This window comes from Panthera tigris, chromosome E2 (assembly GCF_018350195.1).
Source record: "Panthera tigris isolate Pti1 chromosome E2, P.tigris_Pti1_mat1.1, whole genome shotgun sequence".
Classification (NCBI taxonomy): domain Eukaryota; kingdom Metazoa; phylum Chordata; class Mammalia; order Carnivora; family Felidae; genus Panthera; species Panthera tigris.
Window position 1 is genome coordinate 60,075,176 of NC_056674.1, and position 20,974 is coordinate 60,096,149.

Here is a 20,974-nt window from a genome sequence, read left to right on the forward strand (position 1 = left end):
AGACCAGGCAGGCACAACACCCCCTCCTTGGTGGGGTAGTCCCGGGGAGGAGCCTGGACGCGGGCCCCTCCCTCGGGACACAGACCAGCGAGTCCCCAGAGCACGAGGCTTGAGGCTGTCCTGGGCCAGCAGGGCCTCACCTCCTGTCTCCTGCCGCTCTGCTCCTGCTGCGAGGCCCCTCCCCGGGCAGGCGAGGGTGACCCCCCGCTCCTCCCTGGGCTCTCCCCTGGCCCCAGCTGGGTTCATCTCAGGCCTCTGGGTGCTCATCACCCCCGCTGCTGCCAGGGTCTTCACAGACCCTCTCCCCCACAAAGGGGGCCCTCTCTCAGTCTGGCGGGGACCCGTTCCCTCACCTGTGAAGGGGCCGTTGGAGTGGAGCCCCCCCCACCGAGGGCAAGGGTTTCTGTGCAGCTGCCGGGGTCCCCCCACCCAGCTGCCACAGCCTCCACGGAGCCCCCAAGCCCCCCCCTCACCCTGCGCTGTCTTTGCAGGGCCCGTTCAGGACCATGAGAGCAGTCTTCTCCAGGGCCCCCCTCGGACCGCCACGTCCTCCCAGTGCCCAGACGGAGGGGCCATGCCGGGGGAGCAGCCCCGCAGAGCACCGCCCGCAGCCATGACCCGAGACCTGCAGCCCTGCCCGGTGGCCGGTGGCACGGAGGGCCCCTCCCGGCCCCCCGGTGAGGACGGTGTCCCAGCCAGCAGGACCGCCAAGGCCACAGGCTGCGGGGCCCAGGCTGGGGAGCCTCCAGAGACCCAGAAGTGGCAGGCCAGGGAGGTGGAGCCCAAGGCCCCACTCCCGAGAGCCCCGTCCCTGGGCAGCCTCCCGGGGGAGGGCGGCGGCCCCCGGGCCCCTCCAGGGAGGAGCCGCGCACAGGCCAGCAGGGCGGACGGCAGCCCCCAGCAGCTCTACACGGGGACCATCTCCGGCTCACGGGCCAGACCCACCCCGGACCAGACTCCCGAGGGCCCGCTGGGCAAGGACCCCGGGGCCCCAGAGGCGGAGGCCCCAGCTGCTACAAAAGAGCTGAGTTCCCAAAGGTGCTTCCAGGAGACCCCCTCCAGCTTTACCTCCACCAACTATACCTCACCGAACGCCACCTCCGGGCCCCCTCCCCTCAGGGCCCCCCCGGGCAGCGGCACCAGCCCCCACAGGCCAGCCTCCTACTCGGAGCTCCCGGCCGGCGGGGCGGACGCCTGGCCTCCCACTGTCGACAACAGCTTCCCAGGTGCTAGATTCGGGGTCCCTTCTGCCAAGCCAGAGCCTTTTCCTGAAGGGGACGGCCCCGGGGTGGCCTCCTTCCAGTACCCCTTCCCGGCTCTGCGTGGGGCCGGCCCAAAACCCTTCCCCGAGGGCACGTCCGGGCCCGAGTTCGCAGAGAGCGCTCTAGCGTTCGTCTTCCGTCAGCCCCGGGGGGCGTGGCCGGAGGAGGCAGTGGGCACGGGCAAGGCCTACCCCCTGCCCACCCAGCCCGCTCCCCAACCCCCTCCCTGCTACCCGGGCCAGCCCGGCCTCGACGCCCCCGGTGACCTCGGCTGTGCTCCCTCACAACCTGGTGCTGCTCACCCGGCCCCCGGCCCCTTCTCGGAGAGCACAGCCACCTTTCCGGACAGTTTGCACAAGAGCCTGACCAAAGCGCTCCCTGAGAGACCGCCTTCGGCCCACGAGGGGCTGGGGAGCCCCAGGGGGCCACCAAACTCTTTGCCACAGAGGCACTTTCCCGGGCAGGCCTACGGGAGCCCCGGAGCCGGCGGAGTGAGCTCCAGCCCAGGGTCTCTGGACGCGGAGCTGGCCGCCCCGGGGCCACTGCCCACCAGACTGCCCCAGCTGTGGGACCCTGCTGCAGCCCCTTACCCCGCACCTCCCCTGGGTCCCCCGGCCTCGGCCAGGAATGCATTCTTTGAAGGCCAGCCCAGCCTAGGCCAGCGCCTCGGCCTCCCCCAGAGTCCCCCTCTGCCCTGGCCCCAGGTGCTCCCAACCGCCGGGCCCAGCCCCCACCGAGTGGAGGTGCTGAGCCGGCTGCCTTTCCCCCCAGGGGCCCCGGAGTGGCAGGGGGGCGGCCAGGGAGCCCTGGGCGCCGCTGCGGGCAAGACGCCCGGGCCGGGGGAGAACTTGGCAGTCCTGAGAAACAGCCCGAGCCGGCACGGTGGCGGCTCCCCCGGACTGTTCGCCTACAATGGGCTGAAGGAGCCCGGAGCCCAGCCCCTGTTCTTCGGGGTGGCCCAGGCCCAGGCCTCAGCCCGCACGACGCCCGGCCTGCCCCCTCCCAGGGCGGTGGGCGCCTCTCCCTGCCAGTCCCCGCTGCCCTCGCCTGCCACCAACACGGCCAGCAGCAGTTCCTGTTCGTCGCTGTCCCCACTGCCCAGCAGCCCGGCCAACCCCAGCCCGGAGGAGAGCCAGCTCCCGGGCCCGCTCGGGCCCCCCACCTTCTTCCACCCGCCCCCTCGTGCCCAGGAGACCAGCAGCCCCCACACCGTCCCCATTCACTACCAGCCGGAGCCCCTCCGAGCCTTCCCCTTCCCCACAGAGGGGCTGGGGGCCGAGGGCTCCTTCAAATGCCTGGAGGAGGCTCCGTTCCCCGGCGCAGGCCCCGAGGGGGGCGGCGGGGGGCTGGAGGGCTTCCCCCGGGAGCCACCCCCCTACCCCGCCCACCACTTCCCCCTCAGCAGCGCCAGCCTGGACCAGCTGGACGTCCTGCTCACCTGCAGGCAGTGTGACCAGAACTACGGCAGCCTGGCCGCCTTCCTGGGGCACCGGCAGTTCTGCAGCGTGCTGCTGGCCAGGGCCAAGGACGGCCACCAGCAGCCCCCAGGGCCCCCCGCCACCCCCAGAGCCCCAGCCAGCGGGAGCCCCGGCCTGCTCGGCCACACCAAGACGGCCCCCTTCCTAGCCAGCGGGGACGTCCGGGCCGACAGCAAAGATGACCCCCTGAGGACCAGTTTCCTGCCCGGCCTGGCCGCCGCCCCCTTCCCGCTCCCTGCGGTGGGCCTGGACCCAGAGGACGATGCCAAGCTGGACAGCCTCATCACCGAGGCACTCAACGGCCTGGGATACCAGTCGGACAACCCCGAGATCGACAGCAGCTTCATCGACGTCTTTGCTGACGAGGAGCCTTCTGGCCCCAGAGGTCCCGGGGCTGGGCACCCCCCCAGGACCAGGGTGGGGACGACGCCAGAGAGTAAAGCCCAGACCCCGCTCCCAGCCGGGGCCGCCCCACCGGAGCCCCCGGGCCCCCGGCCAGGCAACGGGAGCCACCCGGCCCGCAGCAGGCCCCAAACCCGCTCCCTGGGCCCAGCGCCTTCGGACACAGATGGAGCTGGCCCGGCCGGCCGGCACCGGAGAGGGAAGCGGTTTAAGTTGTTCCAGAAAGAGCTGGACACATCAGGCACCACCAAGAGCCGCAAGGGCCCCAGAGCCACCCGCCCGAGGCCGAGGAGGAGAGGCCACGGGGCCGAACCGTCCCTGCCCCGCCTCCGGGACCTCAGAACCCAGGCCGCGGAGAGCCAGGGCCATCCTGCCAGACAGGCCCTGCCCGTGGAGACCAGGAGCTCCCAGCGCCTCCGGCGCTCCCCGGGGAAGGACTGCAGGAGGAGGCGGCTGCGGGGCGGTACCTGGAGCAAGGAGCTCATCCACAAGATCGTCCTGCAGAAGAACAAGCACCCCAGGGGGCAGGGGCAGGGCGGGCACTGTCCCCCGGCGTCCTCGGGGCCGGCACCCAGCAGCGCCCACGTCGGGCCCCAAGAGCTCGCGTGCGCCTCGGAGTCCGAGGAGGAGGACGGCTCGCGGCCGTCGGGCTCCCGCTTCAGAGGCCGGCCCCGCCACGGCTGTCGGCGGTGGCGCCGAGGCGCCAGGCACAGGGAGGTGGCTGGGACCCCGGGCCCCAAGGAGGATCCAGGGCGGCAGAAACCCAGGAAGGTGGCGAGGCAGGAAGCCGCAAAGGACAGGGGCTGCCGGAGCCCAGGCCCCGAGCAGGGAGGCCCTGGGCACCTACTGCAGTCTCCTGCCGGCACCAAGGCCCCAGAGGAGACCCGTCCAGCGCCGGACATCCCCCAAGACGCCAAGAGCCCTGAAACCGCCGAGAGGCTGCCCCCGGACGCCACGAAAGGTCCCGGGGAGGTTGCAAGCTCGTCTCCAGCCCCCTGTGCGGGAGGAAGCCCCCGCCCCCCAGCCCCAGAGCGGCCGGAACCCGGCAGAGAGGACGCCCGGGCGTGCCGTGGGAGCTCGCCAGCAGCAGGTGCGGGCGGTCTGCCGGGCACTGCCCGGTGCACGGAGCCGCCCGTCTCCCGGGACAGAGAGGACCCCCCTGCCTACCCCCCGGGACCACTGCTGGTGCCTGTCGCTAACACCACCGACCCCACCTACCTTGAACCTGGAGTCCTGTTTTTGAAGACCCCCGATCTTGGCTGCGACTCCGCTCCTTTTAACGGAGACTCCGTGGGGGTTCCATTTGCCAAAAAGAGACCCCAGCCCTACGGCAGCCCCCCCGGCAAATTGTTCCTTGGGCCCAAAGACCTGCCTGGCTGTTTCCAAGAAGACCTGTACTCCAAGCCCTTAGCTTCAGGCGCTCTGCCTGCCGGCGACATGCACCTTCCTCAGGAGGCTGTGGACACCGGTTCCCTCGAGCCAGAACCACCCAGGAATCCAACCTACACGATCCGAGTGGGCCCTGGCAGGGCCGATTCGCCGCCGTTGACCTTGGAGTCCACACCCCTCTTCTCGGGGCTGCCTGTGGACAGATTTGAGCCGCCAATCTACAGCAGCCTGTCCGGAAGCGGACACACACGCCCCTCCCTGGTGTGTGCCACCCCTCCACCAAGGAAACCCCAGTTAGAGCCGCCATACTCCCCGTTTCTGCCCGACAAGGGCTGGTCCCTGCTGGAGGAGACCCCCGTGCTGGCCAGCCATATGGGTCACCTTCCTGACCTCTTGGGGGAGAAGGCATTCAGCAGGAAGTGCCCCGGTGAAGGGACAGAGGCTGCCAGCCCCCCGCCTCTGCCCGGCAAGATCAGCGAATGTGGCGTCACTTTTATGGGCAACCTGTCTGAAGACGAACTTGAAATCAAAAGACTGGTCGCCGAGCTGGAAAGTCAGCTGCAGAGTAAAGGCGCACACGAGACCCCCGAGCTGCTGTGTGCGGCTGGGCACTCGGGCAGGACGCACGCGGGCACCGGGGCCCCTCTGCCCTCCCACCGGGCCGCCTCGCCCTCCAGGGACACCTTCTCCAAGCCCGAGGCCGAGCTCACCGGTCTTGGGGAATCGAGTGCAGGCCCAGAAGGGGCAGGAGCAGCAGCGGCCGCCGCGGAAAGGATGCTAAGGATCGGGCGTGAGGAGTGGCCCTCGTCCCGCACGGGAGAAGCCGCCCTTTCCCCTGCTGCGCGTGCGGACGTGGCATCCGGGGCTCCTGTGAGCCTCAGTGGGGCCGACCACAGCTTCCAAGCAGTGCAGAGAGCCAGAGTCTCCGACACAGGCCCCCCAACGGCAGAAGGGGACTGTGGGCTCCACCCGGAAGTCTCTCTGTCCGGCTCTAGAGGGCCATTCAAACCTCCACTGGACGGGAGGAGCTTAGCAAAGCACAGCCCGAACTGTGAGCCTTTTCTTCCCAAAAATAACGGGGCCACCGGGATGCACCAGAGCGAAACCCTGCTGTGCCTTCCCTGCACACAGGTGCAAGGGCCCTGCCTAGAGCCCCCCAAGCTGGAAGCATTTTGGGGCGCCACCCCATCCTGTGGTGACAGTCACAGAGACGCTCCCAAGGGATACTCTGGAAGCAGAGCAGGCTGGCCAGAAGGAGCAGGCCTCCCCCTCCCTGGGGTGGGGGACCCAGGCCTTAAGGCTAACGAGGAGTTCGTACCCGTGGGGGCCTCCCCAAGTCCTGCCTGTGTGCCCAACACCAGCCCTGGCAGGAGGCCCCAGGACCCAGCCACAAGCCCCCTGCGTCAACTCCAGCTCCTGGTGGCCAGAGCAGCTGGGAAGGAGGAGGATGCCCTGGGCTCACAGGGGCCCCCACCCACTGACACCCAGAGCCCTCAGTGCAGTGACCCCTCAGATCTGGAAGGGGACAGTGTGCAGGGGGGGAACATGGCCTGCAGCCCCACCCAGGACGTCCCAGGGGAGGTACCGACGGCAGCCATCCCTGCGGTGGCCGGATGTCAGTTGGGGCCCGAGGCTGATGGACATCCGGACTCACTCGGCCAGGCTGAGAAGCCCGAGGGCCAAGGCAGAACAAGCGGACTGCAGCCAGATAACCGGGGGAGCCTGGTGGGGCCGGACAACCTCTCCACAGTCAACGCCAATCCTGTAGCTGCCCTGGCCAGGCCGGCCAGGGGCGCAGACCAGCTAGGGGGACAGCTCCAGGGAAATGGGGGGGTCTTGGGCCTTGGAAAAGAGGCATGGGCCACCCCAAGCCCCGCCTCCTCTGATGCAGAGTCTTTGGTAGCAGCCCACGCCCAAACTGGGCCGGGGGCCAGGACCTCAGAGGAGGCAGCCAGCCCAGCACCCCCCGTAGGGGACCAGTTGCCCTTGCCCACTCCCGCAGCCACCCCCATGCCCTCTGGCCCAGAACACCTGCCCCAGAAAGACCCGCCTTCAGGTAAGCAGAGGGGGCTGCTCCTGGCACGTCCATCCTGCAGGGATCCCCCCAGCCTGCGGCCCCCACCAGCCTCTTCTCCTGCCGGGGCACCTCCACGAAGGACAGCCTGCACCCCAGCCGCCACAGATGCTGGGGCCGGGCGAGCACCAGCAGTGCCCCCATCTTTGAGGACAAGCCCCTGTGGCTTCAAGGAAAGGCTGGCTCACCAGCCCCTCCTGGGGGACCAGAGTCCCCCAGAAGACCCTCCCTTGGGCCAGCCTGGCTTCATCGGTATCTTCACTCCCGCCCAGGGGGAGGACCACCCTGAAGGCAGCACGTCAGGACCTCTAGAGGATTCCAGAAAAGAGAAGCCAAGGAGATCTCCTGCCTCGGCCACCCCTCCTCCCCCAGTGAGGGCCATGTCCCCGAGAGTGACCATGAAAGTCACTGCCCTTCCCGACATTCCCGCCCCAGATGACTGGTCGGACTGCCCCTGCAGGCGGGCCACACCCCACACCAGCCCCAATGGGATGCCCACGGGACCCCCCTCCTTGGAACCCCCAGGCAACAGCGAAGGCCAGGGTGTCACCTCTCTGCCCGCTGACCATTCCACATGGGGGGCCACTGGGCCAGATTCCTGTGCCTGCCAGGAAGGCGAGGCGGGGGCCAGCTGCTCTGCTGTGACGGCATCTGGAGCTGGCAGTGGGGGGCCCCCAGCGACCCGCCCCTCCACAGAGCTCCACCAGGACAGAATCCCATCTCCCGGCTGCACAGCCAGTGACTCCAGACCCAGCTCCCCCCAGAGCCTCAAAAATGTTCACCGTACACCCCGGAGGGACCCCCTCAGCCCCCAGGGCACCAGACCGAAGCCTCGTGGCTTTAAAAAGAAGCCTGTGTCCACAGAAAATGGCCACTGGAAGGACCGAGCCCCCGGCAAGCGGCCCGTGACCTGTGAAGTGTGTGCAGCCTCCTTCCGCTCCGGGCCAGGCCTGAGCCGCCACAGAGCCAGGAAGCACGGGCCGCGCAGGGCTGCTGCCTCCCAGCCGGCCCCCCCGGCCCCACCTGCTCCCCAGCCCCAGGCATGCCAGCCCCCCGGGAAGAAAAGCCGCAGGGCACCTGGGAAGGAGAAACTGAGGCAGGCACTGAGCGGCCCCAGCCACGTTCTCGGGCCGCCTCCTGACCAGGGTGCCGAGGCTTATGCAGAGGCATCGGGTCCCCAGATGTCCCAGGGACCTGGCGGGGAGGGGTTCAGCGTTCTGGGAGCACCAGGCTGCACCCCTAGCCGGGAACCACACCCCCCAGGCCTGGACGAACCAGGAGTGCACGTGAGGCCTACAGAGCCCAGGAAACAGGACCGGCCGGTAAAGGACGAACCCTGTCCCAAGCAGACAGAGAAAGGGGGAGGCCAAAGGCGGGGCAGAGTGCCCACGGACGTCCCCAGCAAGCCAGAGAAGACATCACAGGAAAAGGCGAGGAAGCCCAGAGCAAGAAGGTTCCGGGAGGGGAGTGGTCCTTCAGTCTCTCCTGGTGTCATTACAGACAAATTCTGCTGGGACCCATCCGCTGCCGTTGCCAGTTCCCCGGGGCTTCCGGGCAGCCAAGAACCTGACACCGACGCCCCCTGGCCCCGGGTGATGGAGAGCGTGGAGGGCACAGAGGAGGAGACGCCAGCACGGAAGTCACCCCAGGATTGCATGGCCCGCCCAGGGGGGATGGAGGGGGGGCCTCCTGGGAACGGGTCGGGGGGACAGAGGACGGCCTTGGCAAGGGGGTGCTGGGGACCCAGGGAGACCAGGACGTCAGATCTCTACAAAGAGTCATCGTGGGCAGCCACGTCTGAGCCCACAGGGGACAGCAGAGCAGCTGAGGGCGGGGCGAGGCAAGGCGTTGGGGAGGGGCGTGAGCCCCCCTCGGGTCCCCCAGGCCGTCCTGAGACCTGTACCCCTGCCGATGGCACCAGCAGCAGCTGCCCCCAGGGCCCCTTGCTCAACCCGAAAGCGCAGGCCAGGCTCCAGGAACATGAGGGCGCTGCCCCTGCAGCCCCCAGCCCCGGCCTCGGGGACCCTCTGAGCGTGTTTGATGACGAGGCCTCCTTTTCTCGGCTCTTCCCTCTGGGCGGCCGCCTGACTCGGAAGAAGAACCCCCACGTCTACGGGAAGCGTTGTAGACAGCCAAAGACCCCGCCGGCACTGGAGCCCCGCGGCGAGGCGGGGGGGTGGCGTCCCGCTGGCCTCCTCCCACCCGCCCACAGACCTCAGCGACTCGGGCTCGCTCTGCCTGTCACACGAGGACCCGTGGGGTGACGAGGCCACGGGTCTGCCGGAGTCCTTCCTCCTGGAGGGCTTCCTGAGCAGCAAGGTGCCTGGCATTGACCCCTGGGCCCCCAGCCCCAGCCTGTGGGCCCTGGAGCCTGACCCCGAGGCGGACCTGGCGGAGGGCGTGCCCCGCGGCCGCGCCGAGGACCACCCATCCGAGAACATTCCCGAGCTGCACATGGTCCCAGCGGCTTGGCGAGACCTGGAGCTGCGGGGCCCCGCCGAAGAGATGGCCTCTTCTCTAGGCGGCGCGAGCCCGGAGCCCCCGGACCTGGAGCGAGAACACTATGACGGCGAGCTTCCCGGGAACGCCCTGGATCTTGAGATGCTCAGCGCCAAACTGGAGGTGCAAGATCTGTGCTTCCTGGGGCCCCGTGAAGACCCCGCGGGCGACCCCGGCACCAGCTTCTCGGGCTCCCGGGGGCCGCAGAGCAAAAGGGCGGAGGGTGCGGCTGCGGCAGGAGGGGCGCCAGGCAGGGAGCGGCACGCCAAGGCCAGGAGGGCGTCCTACAAGTGCAAGGTGTGTTTCCAGCGCTTCCGCGGCCTGGGCGGGCTGGACCTGCACAAGCTGGCCCACAGCCCCTCGCCGCCGCCCACCTGCTACATGTGCGTGGAGCGCAGGTTCCGCTCGCGGGACCTGCTGCGCCAGCACCTGCAGGAGAAGCACGTGCAGGGCAAGGCGGGGCGCTGGGCCTGCGGCATGTGCCTGAGGGAGGTCGCCGACGTCTGGATGTACAACGAGCACCTGCGGGAGCACGCCCTGCGGTTCGCCCGCAAGGGGCAGGCGCGGAGGTCTCTGGGGGACTGGGAGGGGGACGGCACCGTCACCCGCTTCCCGGGCAGCATCATGGGACAGGCGTCCGGGCCCGGCGGGGGCAAGCGCTCCGTTGGCAAGGCACGGGGCGACCCCGCGGGGGCGTCGGGGCAGCCGACCGGGGCGGGGAAAGAATTCCGGAGGGAGAGGGCGAAACCCAAGGTTCCCGCCAGCCATTCCGACCAAGATGGCACCGCGGCCCCAGCCGGGGCTTTGGCGGACCGCGGCCCTCTGAGCGGCTCCGCCGAGACGTCCCCCAGCCTGTCCCCTGCCCCCTGCCCCCACAGCGAGCCCCTCCTCCGCGCCGTGTCCGTGCACGTGCACGAGGGCTGCAAAGACCCCTCCCGAGACTGCCACCACTGCGGGAAGCGCTTCCCCAAGCCCTTCAAGCTGCAGCGCCACCTGGCGGTGCACAGCCCTCAGCGCGTCTACCTGTGCCCCCAGTGCCCGCGGGTCTACGCCGAGCCCCGCGAGCTGCGCGCGCACCTGGCCGGGGCGCACGGGGCGAGGGAGGAGCCCGAGCTGCAGCACACGCCGCTCTACGCCTGCGAGCTCTGCGCCGACGTCACGCACATCAGCAAGCGGTCCTTCGTCTGCAGCTCCTGCAACTACACCTTCGCCAAGAAGGAGCAGTTCGACCGGCACATGGACAAACACCTACGGAGGGGGCAGCAGCCCTTTACGTTCCGCGGCGTGCGGAGACCCGGCGCCCCCACGCAGAAGGCCCCGGCGCGCGAGGGCGCCCTGCCCAGCAAACGGCGCAAGGTGGCCCCGCCCAGCAGCCCTCCGGGGCCCGGCGGCGCCGACAGGCCTCTGTCCTGGGGCAGCCGCCCCACCCGGAGCGAGGGGTCGCTCCCAGCCCTGCCGCAGCCCTGCCCGGAGGCGGCTCCTGGCACCACCAGGGGGCAGCCCAGGACCCCAGAGAGGCCTGTAGACCCTGTGGGCCACCGGGTCACAGGGGGCGATCTGCCCTCTGACCTCCGGGAGCTCCTGCCCCCGGCCCTGTCCCCTTTCCCGGCCGCCTCCGCAGAGGGCAAAGATGGCCACAAGCCGGACGGAGCCGCGGAGAGCTCCGAGGATGAGGCTTCTCCAGGCGGCCCCGGGCCTCTTCTCCAGCAGGCTCTCCCTCTGGGGGGGTCTTTGCCCCGGCCAGGGGCCAGAGGCCAAGATGGAGAGGAAAAGAGGGCTGCCGGCCCATTCTCAGGGAGAGGCAGGGCCCCCGGGGCCTCCGGCAAATGTGCCCCTGAAGACGGCCCGCAAGCCCCCTCCCTGCTCCCAAAGGAGAAGCAGGTGCCCACAAGCCCCATGCTGCCTGAGGCAGGTCCAGGGAGCCCCTCCCACAAAGGCAGTGCCATCAAGGCTTTGGGCTGCCGGAGTTTGTCAAAGGACAGATCGGTTTTGCCCAACCCCAGCAAAGCTCCCAGGTTCCCGGGGCAACCAAAGAAGGCTGTGGCCAGTCCGACAGCCCGAGAGCTAGCCCATGGCACTGAGGACAGGCCGAAGCCCACCGCCGCCAAAGCCAAGCCGAGCCCCAGCTCCCAGGGAGTGGGGAGCCCACGGCACAGCACCAAGACGGCAGGGGGCAGCCGGCCCCAGCCGGCCAGCGGGCAGCTCCAGAGTGAGACAGCCACCACCCCAGCCAAGCCCAACTGCCCAGGCCAGGGCCCCGCCCCAGACAAGCATCCCCCTCGAGCCCCAGCCAAGGGCTCTCCCAAGGGGCCAAAGGAGGCCGGTGACCAGGGGCCCCGGGGGAGCCTGGGCCCCAGGGAGGATGGGACGGTCAGTGAGAAGAAGAGGAAGGGCCGGGCCCCAGGGCCAGCCAGGAGTGAAAGTGTGAGGAGCCTGGGGAGAGCCCACTTGGTCCCTGACAAGCCCCCCCGGGCCCCCCGGAAGCAGGCGACACCCAGCCGCGTGCTCCCCACCAAGGCCAGGCCCGGTAGCCAGAAGGGCACGATGCCACCCCAGCCCTCAGAGCAACAGCGGCAGGCGGGGCCCGGCCACACCCACGGGGACTGCAGGCGCCCCAAGGAGGGGCAGGGCAAGGCCTGTGCCCAGGGGAGACCCCTGCACAGGCCCCCCAAGAGGGACAGAGCTGTCCACGGTGCTGAACCTGCCAACCCCCGTGCCTGCCGGACCGCTGAGTCCCAGAATGACCTCCTCAGCCAGCTCTTTGGGCAGAGACTAACCAGCTTCAAGATCCCTCTAAAGAAAGACCCTCCAGAGTAATTTATAGACACGAGTGAGTACCTGGCAGCAGGGCTTGGAACAACCCAGCAAGTGGGGGCTCCCGTGTATGCTGACAAGCCTCAGTGCCCGAAGGGTGTTGGGTGGGTGGCCACGTGTTAATCCACCTGACTTATGCAGATGCTCAGAGGGCTGAGAATGTGATGCTCTGAGCAGGGCCTGGGGGTGGGGGGGGGGGTGGGGGGGGGAACAGCAGTCCCTTTCTAGGTAGAAGGTGAGCGTGAGGGCCGGGCCAGCTGCAGCCCCTTTGAGACCACACCGCTCTTTTCTCGGCACCAAGAACTTGAAGAGAAAGCAGTGCCCTGTCCTGTGTGTCCCACTGTCAAGGCACAGCACGCCACAGACGCTTTGTCGGAAGGTGTTCACGGGGTCCTCCCGCATGCCATCCAGCAGGGAAGTGAGCTGAGGCAGCCTCGGTCAGGTGGCTCCCCTCAGTCTCGTTGCTGCTGTTGCTGGAAATGCTTAGAAGCCACATTCCAGGGCAGGGCTCTCCCCCCTGGGAGAGCTGTTCGTGAGCCAGCAGGCTGCCGGAGCACGCCAGGTTTCTCTGACCACAGAGTGGTGCTGGCCACTGTCTCCACTGCGCCTTGACCCCTGGGGACTGGGTTCCCATCTGGAAGGTGGAGAAAGCTGCTCACCAGCCAGTTCCCGCCGGCTCTCCCTCCCCAAACGCCCTGCCTCTGCGCCTGCCCTTTCTAGAGCCTTCCTCCCACAAGGAGCTCTCCGCTGCAAGTATCAGCAATGTTACTCTGAATTTCTGGTGCTATTTCATGTCGTAATGTGAATTCAGGCTTCCTTGGTGTGTTTCACCTGGGGGAATGGGCGGGGACACCGGCTGGCGGGGGGCGGGGGGGGGGGCACAGGGCACTGCACCAAGGCCCACCAGCACCAGCGGCCCCAACAAGTATTTCACTGGCTCCCCAGGCCGCCGGCAGGCTCCAGCCCCACGGTCACGGTCGGAGAGCAGCCGGGTGGGACGCTCAGGGCCGGGGTGTGGTGTCGCTGCCCGGTCAGGGAGGCGTCTCATGCACTGACAGGACCCAGGGGTCGGCGCGCATGTCGTGTTTATGGAATCGTGTCTTCAAAGGGGGCAGGAGGGCAGGAGAGGCCTCCTTCTGTTCTTGGGCATCTCTGAGGTTCGTGGTTTGCGTTCTGTTTTTCCTTTTTTACCTGGGGTGCAATGTGTGTCAAAGTTTTTATTTTGATATTTTGAAAGAGACCAAATTGGGCCCACATTGCCTTTCTAGAAGGTGCTGTGTGCCACTCAGAATGCCTTTAGTGCTGACGAATAACACGGCAACTCTGAGGTTGTACTGTGCAGACCTCTGCACTCATGCTGTTAAATATATCCTCACTGTTTTCACGGAAAGCCTCTGGCTGTGCTGTCTGTCCTCCCGCCAGCCCCTGCCTCGGTGGCTTTAGCTGCCACTTCTGTCCTGTCACCAGGATTGTGTGGCCCTGCAGAGCCGCCCCCCCCCCCCCCCCCCACACACACACACACAGCTCAGCGATCCCACCAGCTTCTCCGGCTTGTTAACATGGCATTTAACAGCATTTCCGAAGCTTCACTGCTGGGGGCCTCGGGGATCAGAGCAGGAGAGATAAAGTGTCGGGAAGTAATTAGCACAGCTCAGTTTAGGGGACCCGGGAAGGTAGCAAAGGTAGTACAAAGGGTCAAAGCCGGAGACACCAGCCCACCGCAGACTCAGACCCCGGGGCCCACCATGTCCCGAGGACAACCGTCAAAGACCCCAGTGTCCAGGACAAGTGCCCGGAGAGCAGGCCGGGCCGTCCAGAGTCAAGCACCCGTCCTCGTCCTGCCCCCGATGGCCGTCTGGGCTGGGGCGCGAGGAGGCACTCAGAGCAGCACCCAACAGTGTGTGCAGGGAGAGGAGGGGGAGCCTCAGGGAGGGAGGCCCACACATGAGGCCGTAAGTGGGGTCTCCGCGCTTCTGCCCAAGCCCACGGGGGCCCCCACCCACCCACGTTCACCTTCCTCGGCCAGGAGCACTCTTCCCAGGGGCTCCCCCTCAGGACAAGCCCCTCCCGTCCGTGCACCCTCAGCCCTGGGCAGGCTGTCTCTAGGGTCTCAGGGAAGGGGCCCCTCACATTTACACGCCTACTGTGTGCTGGGAAATGAGCCACATGCAGCCCCTGCTTTGGGGGCCTCTAGACAGATTCTGTCATGAGTCGGGGGCTTTGGTCTCCTTGGGGATCTCTGTAGCAGGGCCTCAGGTGGGGGACACAAGGGGGCACGGGGTTGGGGTGGAGTGAGTCTGAGTTATGTTTGAGAACGGCCATCTGGTGATTGGGGGATCCAGACCCCTGGGGCCCCTGTTCAACTCCTCACACCTGGGACAGCCGGGGACCAGGAGCGGCCGGCTCGCTGGGAACCCGGAGGGAAATCGTAGGCCCCAGCACAGGCCCCAACCCCGATTCCGAGTCAGATGCGCACGCCGCCGGCTGGCCAGCAGGTGGCAGCATCGGCCCAGCTGGGCCGCTGGCGGCGGCGGGGGGGGGGGGGGGGGGGGGGGGGGAGGGGATGAGCCGCCAGCCCTCCTCCCGCAAAAAAAAGCGCCCTGCAGTCGCTGAGGGGCTCAGAGACACACATTTACTGCACAGCTCCTCCCACCTCACCCCGACCAGCTGCGTCCAGTGTGGGGGGCCTGCCCTTCAAGACGCCTCTGGGCAGGCTCCCCGAAGCGCTGTGGGAGCCCTGGGAGTGGGCCGCACAAGCACAGGAGAGGGTTGGGGCGGGAGCAGCCCCTGCACAGGCCCCGCTCAGGGGCCACAGCTCCCTGAGGCCCCGGGGAAGTGGCCACTTCAGCCCTGGGCCCCGAGGGCCTGGCTCGTCCCTTCTGGGAAACCAGCGTGCCTGCTCACCCCGTGACCTCAGGGTCCCTCCGGGAGCCGCCCCAAGGCAGGCAGGGTGGGCGGTTGGGAGAGCCCGTGTCAGCAGCAAGCTCACATAAGTGGCTGCATTGTTCAGTTGCATTCTGCCCTGGGCCCAAAGCCTGACCCCACCGACCCCTCAGCCCCACCAGCCCAGGGACAGGGCAGGACTGCTGGTTCCTGGGGCCGGGTGAGGGGTGCAGGTGTGGGACGGGGCAGGCAAACACGTGGACGGCCGGAGGGAGGGAAGCAGGAGGTAGGAGCAGGCATGCCGGCCCCGACCCCCGTAAAGGGCCAGGCTTCCCACGGCACATCCGCTCAGGGGAACCCCCAGACAATATTATTTAACGTGGGCTTTCCTAAGCTCCCGGGGCCGCAGATGCTTGAGAGAGTCCCATCCCCCGGGAAAGTATAGACGGCCACGCGCACACAGTGGAAAGACCCCGGGTTAAGAGGGACCCACGGAGACAGTCTCAGAGGAGCAAACAGCCACCAGGGAAGAGTTGAGTCCTCATACCCTGGGGTGCTCACCAGCGCTGGGGCTCCTGAGGCACCCCCATACGGGATGGGACTTGGGGGCCCCTGGGCCCTGCCTTGTCACCCGCGATTGTGCTCGTGTGGGCTGTGGAGGTCCAGCCCCGAGGCCGCATCCCTCCGGCCCCCATCTCCCCACCCAGTGCAGTGTGTAGGCAGTAGGCCCCAGGGCCTGCTGCTGTGGGATGGTAATCCCTCTGGGCTCTCTCTCCTTCCTGGCCACTCTGAGCCTGGGCACCCAAGGCCACGACCCCTTTCCCACAGGGCAGTGCCTCCCTCACTGACCACACAGTGTGGCCTGTGGGCAGCAGCTCAAGGCCACTGGCCTCCTCCCTGGAGCCCCCAGGCAGGAAGGGGGGCAGGACGGGACTTCCCGAGGCCCGGGGTTTGGCCAGGCTTGAACAAGCTGCACCCCGTTTCGGGGCCCCGGGGAAGAGGGCAGTGAGCTCTGCCACGTGGGGTGAGCACCAGGGGGCAGCAGGGCTCTGGCTGGAGCAGGAAACCTCAGGTTTGCCGCCATCCCCTCCAGACCTCGGCTCTCCTGGCCACCAAATGGGCACAATAATCACCAAAAGCTTCTCCGGCCCCAACATTCGGAGGCTCCCTCCGAGGGCTCAGGACTGTGGCCTGCTGGACGCAGCCGGGGCTCCCGGGCTCTGCCTGGACCCTCTCCCCACAGCCATCCTCCGGCTGCCCCCTCCCCTCCCTCAGCCCTTTACCCTGATAACACTTCCTCTTTGTCCACCATCCGTGGACCGTGGTAGCCGACCCTGCGTGGCCACGGTCGCCCTCCTGCCAGACTCCAACCACGCATGTGTTGTTCACACTTAGACCTGCAGTGCCTCAAGTAGGGGCTCCCTACGTGTTTGGGGTGGGAAGGAGGGAGGAAGGGTGCAGGGCAGAAGGGAGGGGAGGAAGAAGTGGAGAAGGAGAAAGGAAGGAAGGAGGCAGATGAGAACATGAGCATTTCCTAGCTGATGATATGACCACGTGACCCCAACTCTCGGAGATTGGGAAATATCCAGATAATGTCTCCTGTCGGCGCCCAGCACTGCCTGGCCGGGTCAGGGGGCCACACTTGGGCAGCCGCGTGAAAGGGGGGCCCTCAGTAGCACTCGAGGACCCTCCGCGGACCAGAGCCTTCGTGTCCCGGGACATCGGAGATGCTGGTTTCACAGACGACCACCAAGGCCGGGAGGAGAACCTCGTCTGGCGTGGACCCCGGCCAGCTCTCTCTCCCCCAGACATCCCAGGGGGTGAGCAGTGCAGATCAGACGGGGTCCCGTTTCCAAGGCCAGAGCCACCCCCCACACTGCCACGATGCGGGCAACAGAGGCAGCGGCCTGCCCCAGGGTGGCCCAGGCAGCGCCGTCCGGCCCTCCCCCGCCCCTCCCCGGGCGGCCTCCCGATTCCTAACTTAATTTATTTTGACATCCTCGAAGCCGTTTGACCTCCTTACAGAGTCACGTGGTGCTTAAAACTCATTATCCCCCCATTGCAACAGGAAGTTAATTAAACCCTTCACAGAGCTGGTGTTGATGAATGTCAACGTGGGCCCCGCCGGCTGCCGGCAGCTCCAGGACCTCTGGCGGACGGGGGGGGGGGGGGGGGGGGGGGGGAGCGAGGCCCGGCCCAGGCAGGGGCCACAAATGGAGCCTGGGTCCCCCTTCCTCCAACGCAGCCACCAGCGGCCACTCTGGAACAGCGTGTGTGGGTTCCCTAGGGAGGAAGCTGGCTCAGCCGCTTACCTGTTGCACGGCCTCGGGCAAGTGGCTTCACTTCTCTGAGCCTCAGTTTACTCTTCTGGCAAATAGGAATTCTAACGGTCCCTCCTTCAGAAAGCTGTCACGAGCAGGCTGTGCGCTGACCCGTGTGTCACTCCTGTCCCTGCTGGTGTCAGACGATGGGGCTCCAGGTGCCACAGAAGAGAGGCCGGGCCCTGCCAGCTGGAACAGAGAGGAGGGCGTCACCTTGTCGGGGAGAGGTTAGGGGCTTCCCTGAGGGAGGGTGCCCCCGGCAGCAGGAACAGCTTGTGCGAGGGCCCCGGGGCCACAGGACACCTGGACCCCTACCAAGGAGGTTCAGAAAAGAAGGTAGAACGGGGAAAGGGCAGAACCTGAGATTATCACAGATGGCTTCTGGGAAGGTCCCGCTGGCTTCAGTCTGCAGGGGGGGCAGCGGTGGCCGTGGGGACCAGCGGGGTAGCGATGGCAGTGGTGACGGGTGGTAGGGGCCCGAAGCAGGGTGGGGTGATGGCACTGTATCGGGGTGCATCTCAGAGCTGTAAGGAGGTGAAATCGCAGACACTGGGAGGCAGTAACACAGAAAGGGGGCCCCCTCTGGCCTGGCCTCCTGACGCACCCCCAGTCTGCTCCAGCCCCAAGCTTGCCGCAACCTCTACACCTGTTCTTTCCTTAGCTGAGGAAGCCCTTTTCCCGTCACTCTTTCCTGAGCATCCTCTTCCTCCTTCAAGGGCCACCTTAAGTTTCTAGAACATTCTGTGGCTCCCTTGGTCATAGCCCGAAAACCAGTGCAGGGCCTGGTACGTGGAAGCTCCTTCCCCACCCCCAGCAGCTGCCCAGCCTGGGGCAGCCCTCCTCGTGGGGAGGCGGCACGGAACATGGCCACAGACAGCCAGCCCACAGTGCGATCAAGGCCAGAGGAGCCCCGAGGGGTCACACCCCCACCCCCACCTACGTAGGAGGAAACCAAGGACCCGACTGATTAAGGACGGGGTCAGGGTCACACCCTCCAAAATGGCAGAGGTGGGACTTGGACCCAGTTCTCCCTGCTCCCAGGCCAGGGTTAAGAACTTGGGCTCTGGAGTACGGCTGCCTGGGGTTACATCATCTGAGCCGCAGGACCGCTCGGAGCCTCAGTGTCTTCCTCACCCCCACGACAGCCCACCGGGTGCTTGAAAGCAGGTCTTATGTATTCCAGGCCCAGCCCTGCCAGTTTCTGCCAGGGCGACTCTGACGTCCTAACCTCCAGAGCACAGCGCCAGTGTGTCGTGAGAGAATACAAACCAGCCAAGAGTAGGGCTCACAAAGGTGGGGCGGACGGTGGTGATGACATTGCCCTTAGAGCAGGCACCCAGGTCAAAGCCATGCCCAGGAGGCCTCCAGGGAGTCTTGGGACCCCAGCAGGCAGCTGCCAGAAAGCTCAGATCCGGTGAGCCGGGACAACCAGGCAGCCCAGCTCCACATCGGGCATCGACAGCCCTGCACTCCGGCTGAACACAGCCCTGTCTTCTCCACCAATGGCGACGTGAGCCCTGGCCATCCGTGCGGACTTGCAGGGGCAGGTGGAGACAGGTGCACAAGGGGCAGTCCGTGGGGAATGGAGGCGGCCGGGTGGGCTTAGCCTGGACACCCTCAGCAACCCCGCACTGCTCCTCCTCTCTCACCTGATCAGGGACCCCTGCAAAGCCACGCGCGTCGATGTCACCTTCTCCAGACAGCCACCCTGGATTCCCCAGGCTCCTACTGTGAACTCACACAGGCCTTCCTCTGACAGCATTTCTGGTTCCTCTTTCCTCAGCATGTGGCCATTATCGACAGACTTCCCCTGAGGGTGTGGGACCTGCGCAGGCGAGGTCCTATGGCATCGCCACTGGTCCCCGCAGGCTGCAGACTGTCTCCCCGTCTCCGTACGGTGGGGTAATGACCTCCCCCTCCCCCCCACAGGACAGCAGGAAGGAGCAAGGTATAGAAGGAAGATGCTGGGGAAACAGCTCTGGCCTGGGGCAGGACTGTCATGGCCTCATGGGCGTGTGCGCTTGGTTTAATGCTCTAATTTGGCTGCCCTGAGATTCCTAACTTTTAAACAAGAAGCTCTACGTGTTCACACATACCCCAAAATGGTAGTCGGTCCTAGTCAGCGGGCTCTGTTTCTGACCCACCTCTGCCTCTAAGTCACTGGGAAATTCGGACGTGTCCTTCCTCTCGGGGGCCTCGGGTTTTTAAACTGTATATGAGGAACAAGTAGCGAAGCACTGCCTGTCTTCCCTGCACCCCAAATCCCACTGACCGGTCCCGCCCTCTTTCTTCCGCTGACCTTCGCAATCTTCCACCGCACACACCTCCAGCCATCGCAGCAGCGCCAGCCCGGGGCTTGGGGCCTCAAGGCCAGCCCTGGTGCCAGCCCGCAGCCCCGCTTCTAGGAAGCCCCCTCCCGCCCCACCCCCAGGCCCCCACCCTGGAAAGAGGCCCTCCTTTGGGGATGATGGCAAGGCCCACGGAAAGCTCGCACCGGTGGGAGCCCTGAGCGAACGAGCCAACCGTGGGCCCCCCCCCCCACAGAGAGGGTCCAAGCACCAGGCCGCTGCAGGAAGGCTGCACCCACTGGCCCAGGGCGGGGAGCGGGAAGAGCTGGTGAGCCGTGTCTCTTGGCCTTCTGGCCTCAGTGTGCCCATCTGTCCAGTGGTGGACATGTGGTCCCGGGGGGGACCTCAGCCTCCTGACTGCGAGGCTGCCCAGCAGCCACTCTCCTGCCCAGAGGCCCCTGGAGAGCAGTGGTGGTGCCAGAGAGAGTGCCCAGGCCCCAGGGGCAGCCCTTCTCTTCCATGGGCCAGGGGCATAGATAACAGGAGTGTCTCACAGGCAGAGCACACGGCGCAAGGCCAGCCTCTGCAGGTGACCGTTGTGATAATCATCTGGACAGGCACCCAGGTGTCTTCTTTGCAAAGGTCTTCTGGTCAGCCCCTGGGCCCTGCTCTCCCCCCTATTTCTTCTGAATGAAGGGCCCAGGGAGCAGGTACCAAATGCAGGCCGAGAATATTAAAAGAACACAATTCAGCTTGGGGACACAGCTCTTAATGCTCTGGGACTTGAGCTGCACCGGAAAAGGGGGTGGGGGGTGGGGGCCTCTGGGATCCCATGAACATATCCCCAAAGACATGAGAGTCGGTCTCCATTTCCAGGGCTAGAACACACAGTACTGACTCTGTCCCAGGCCGGGAGGGGACGCAGGTGCCGGCTCAGCCCACGGAGGGGCCTCCTCCCCGGCCCCTCAGCAGGGGCGCCCTGGGGAGGAGCGGGCTGCTGCAGGGGGAGCAGGGACAGACGGCCGGCTTCCACACCCTCCCGGATTTACAATCAGACCGGAGCCCAGGGGAGGAGGGCCCGGAGGTCCCCACACTTCATCTGGACGGCGGACCCCAGGGATGCTTCTTCCACCGCAGGCTCAGACGGAAGCCCCCACCCGGCCACAGCGGACTCCACACCCCAAATCTGGCTCAAGACACAGTGGGGCGTCGAGGCCTAGGGCTTCCTGACCGGGCCCTTGCTGCCCGCACCCCTCAGGCGGGGGGCGGGGCGAGTCGTCGAGCCCAGGGGTCCTGGGCGGGGCCGGGGGGCTGGGGGCGGAGCCACGGGAAACCTGGGGCGGAGCGAGGGGGCGAGCAGAGCCGGGTCGGGCCGGGCTTGGGGGGAGGAGCTAGGCCCTAGGGGCGTGTCCAGGGAGGCCCGAAGCTCGGCCTGACGCGGAGCCGCGGGGCGGCGGGACCGAAAGGTCGCTGAATCAGAGCCAGGCCTGGGGACAAAGCTGCGGGACTGAAGGAGGAGCTAAGGAAGCCAGAGGTCCACCCGGGGGCGGGGCCAGGTGGGGCG

At 67.1% G+C, this 20,974-nt stretch overlaps 1 protein-coding gene across 1 annotated transcript; it reads left to right on the forward strand.

Moving 5' to 3' along the window:
• The first annotated feature begins 574 nt into the window (after positions 1-574).
• Positions 575-11,988, forward strand: ZNF469 (zinc finger protein 469). Its single transcript, XM_042969324.1, is given in 2 exon segments — positions 575-8,776; positions 8,778-11,988. Coding segments are annotated over 2 exon segments (11,346 nt in total). The 3' UTR covers positions 11,922-11,988.
• Positions 11,989-20,974: the final 8,986 nt, after the last annotated feature.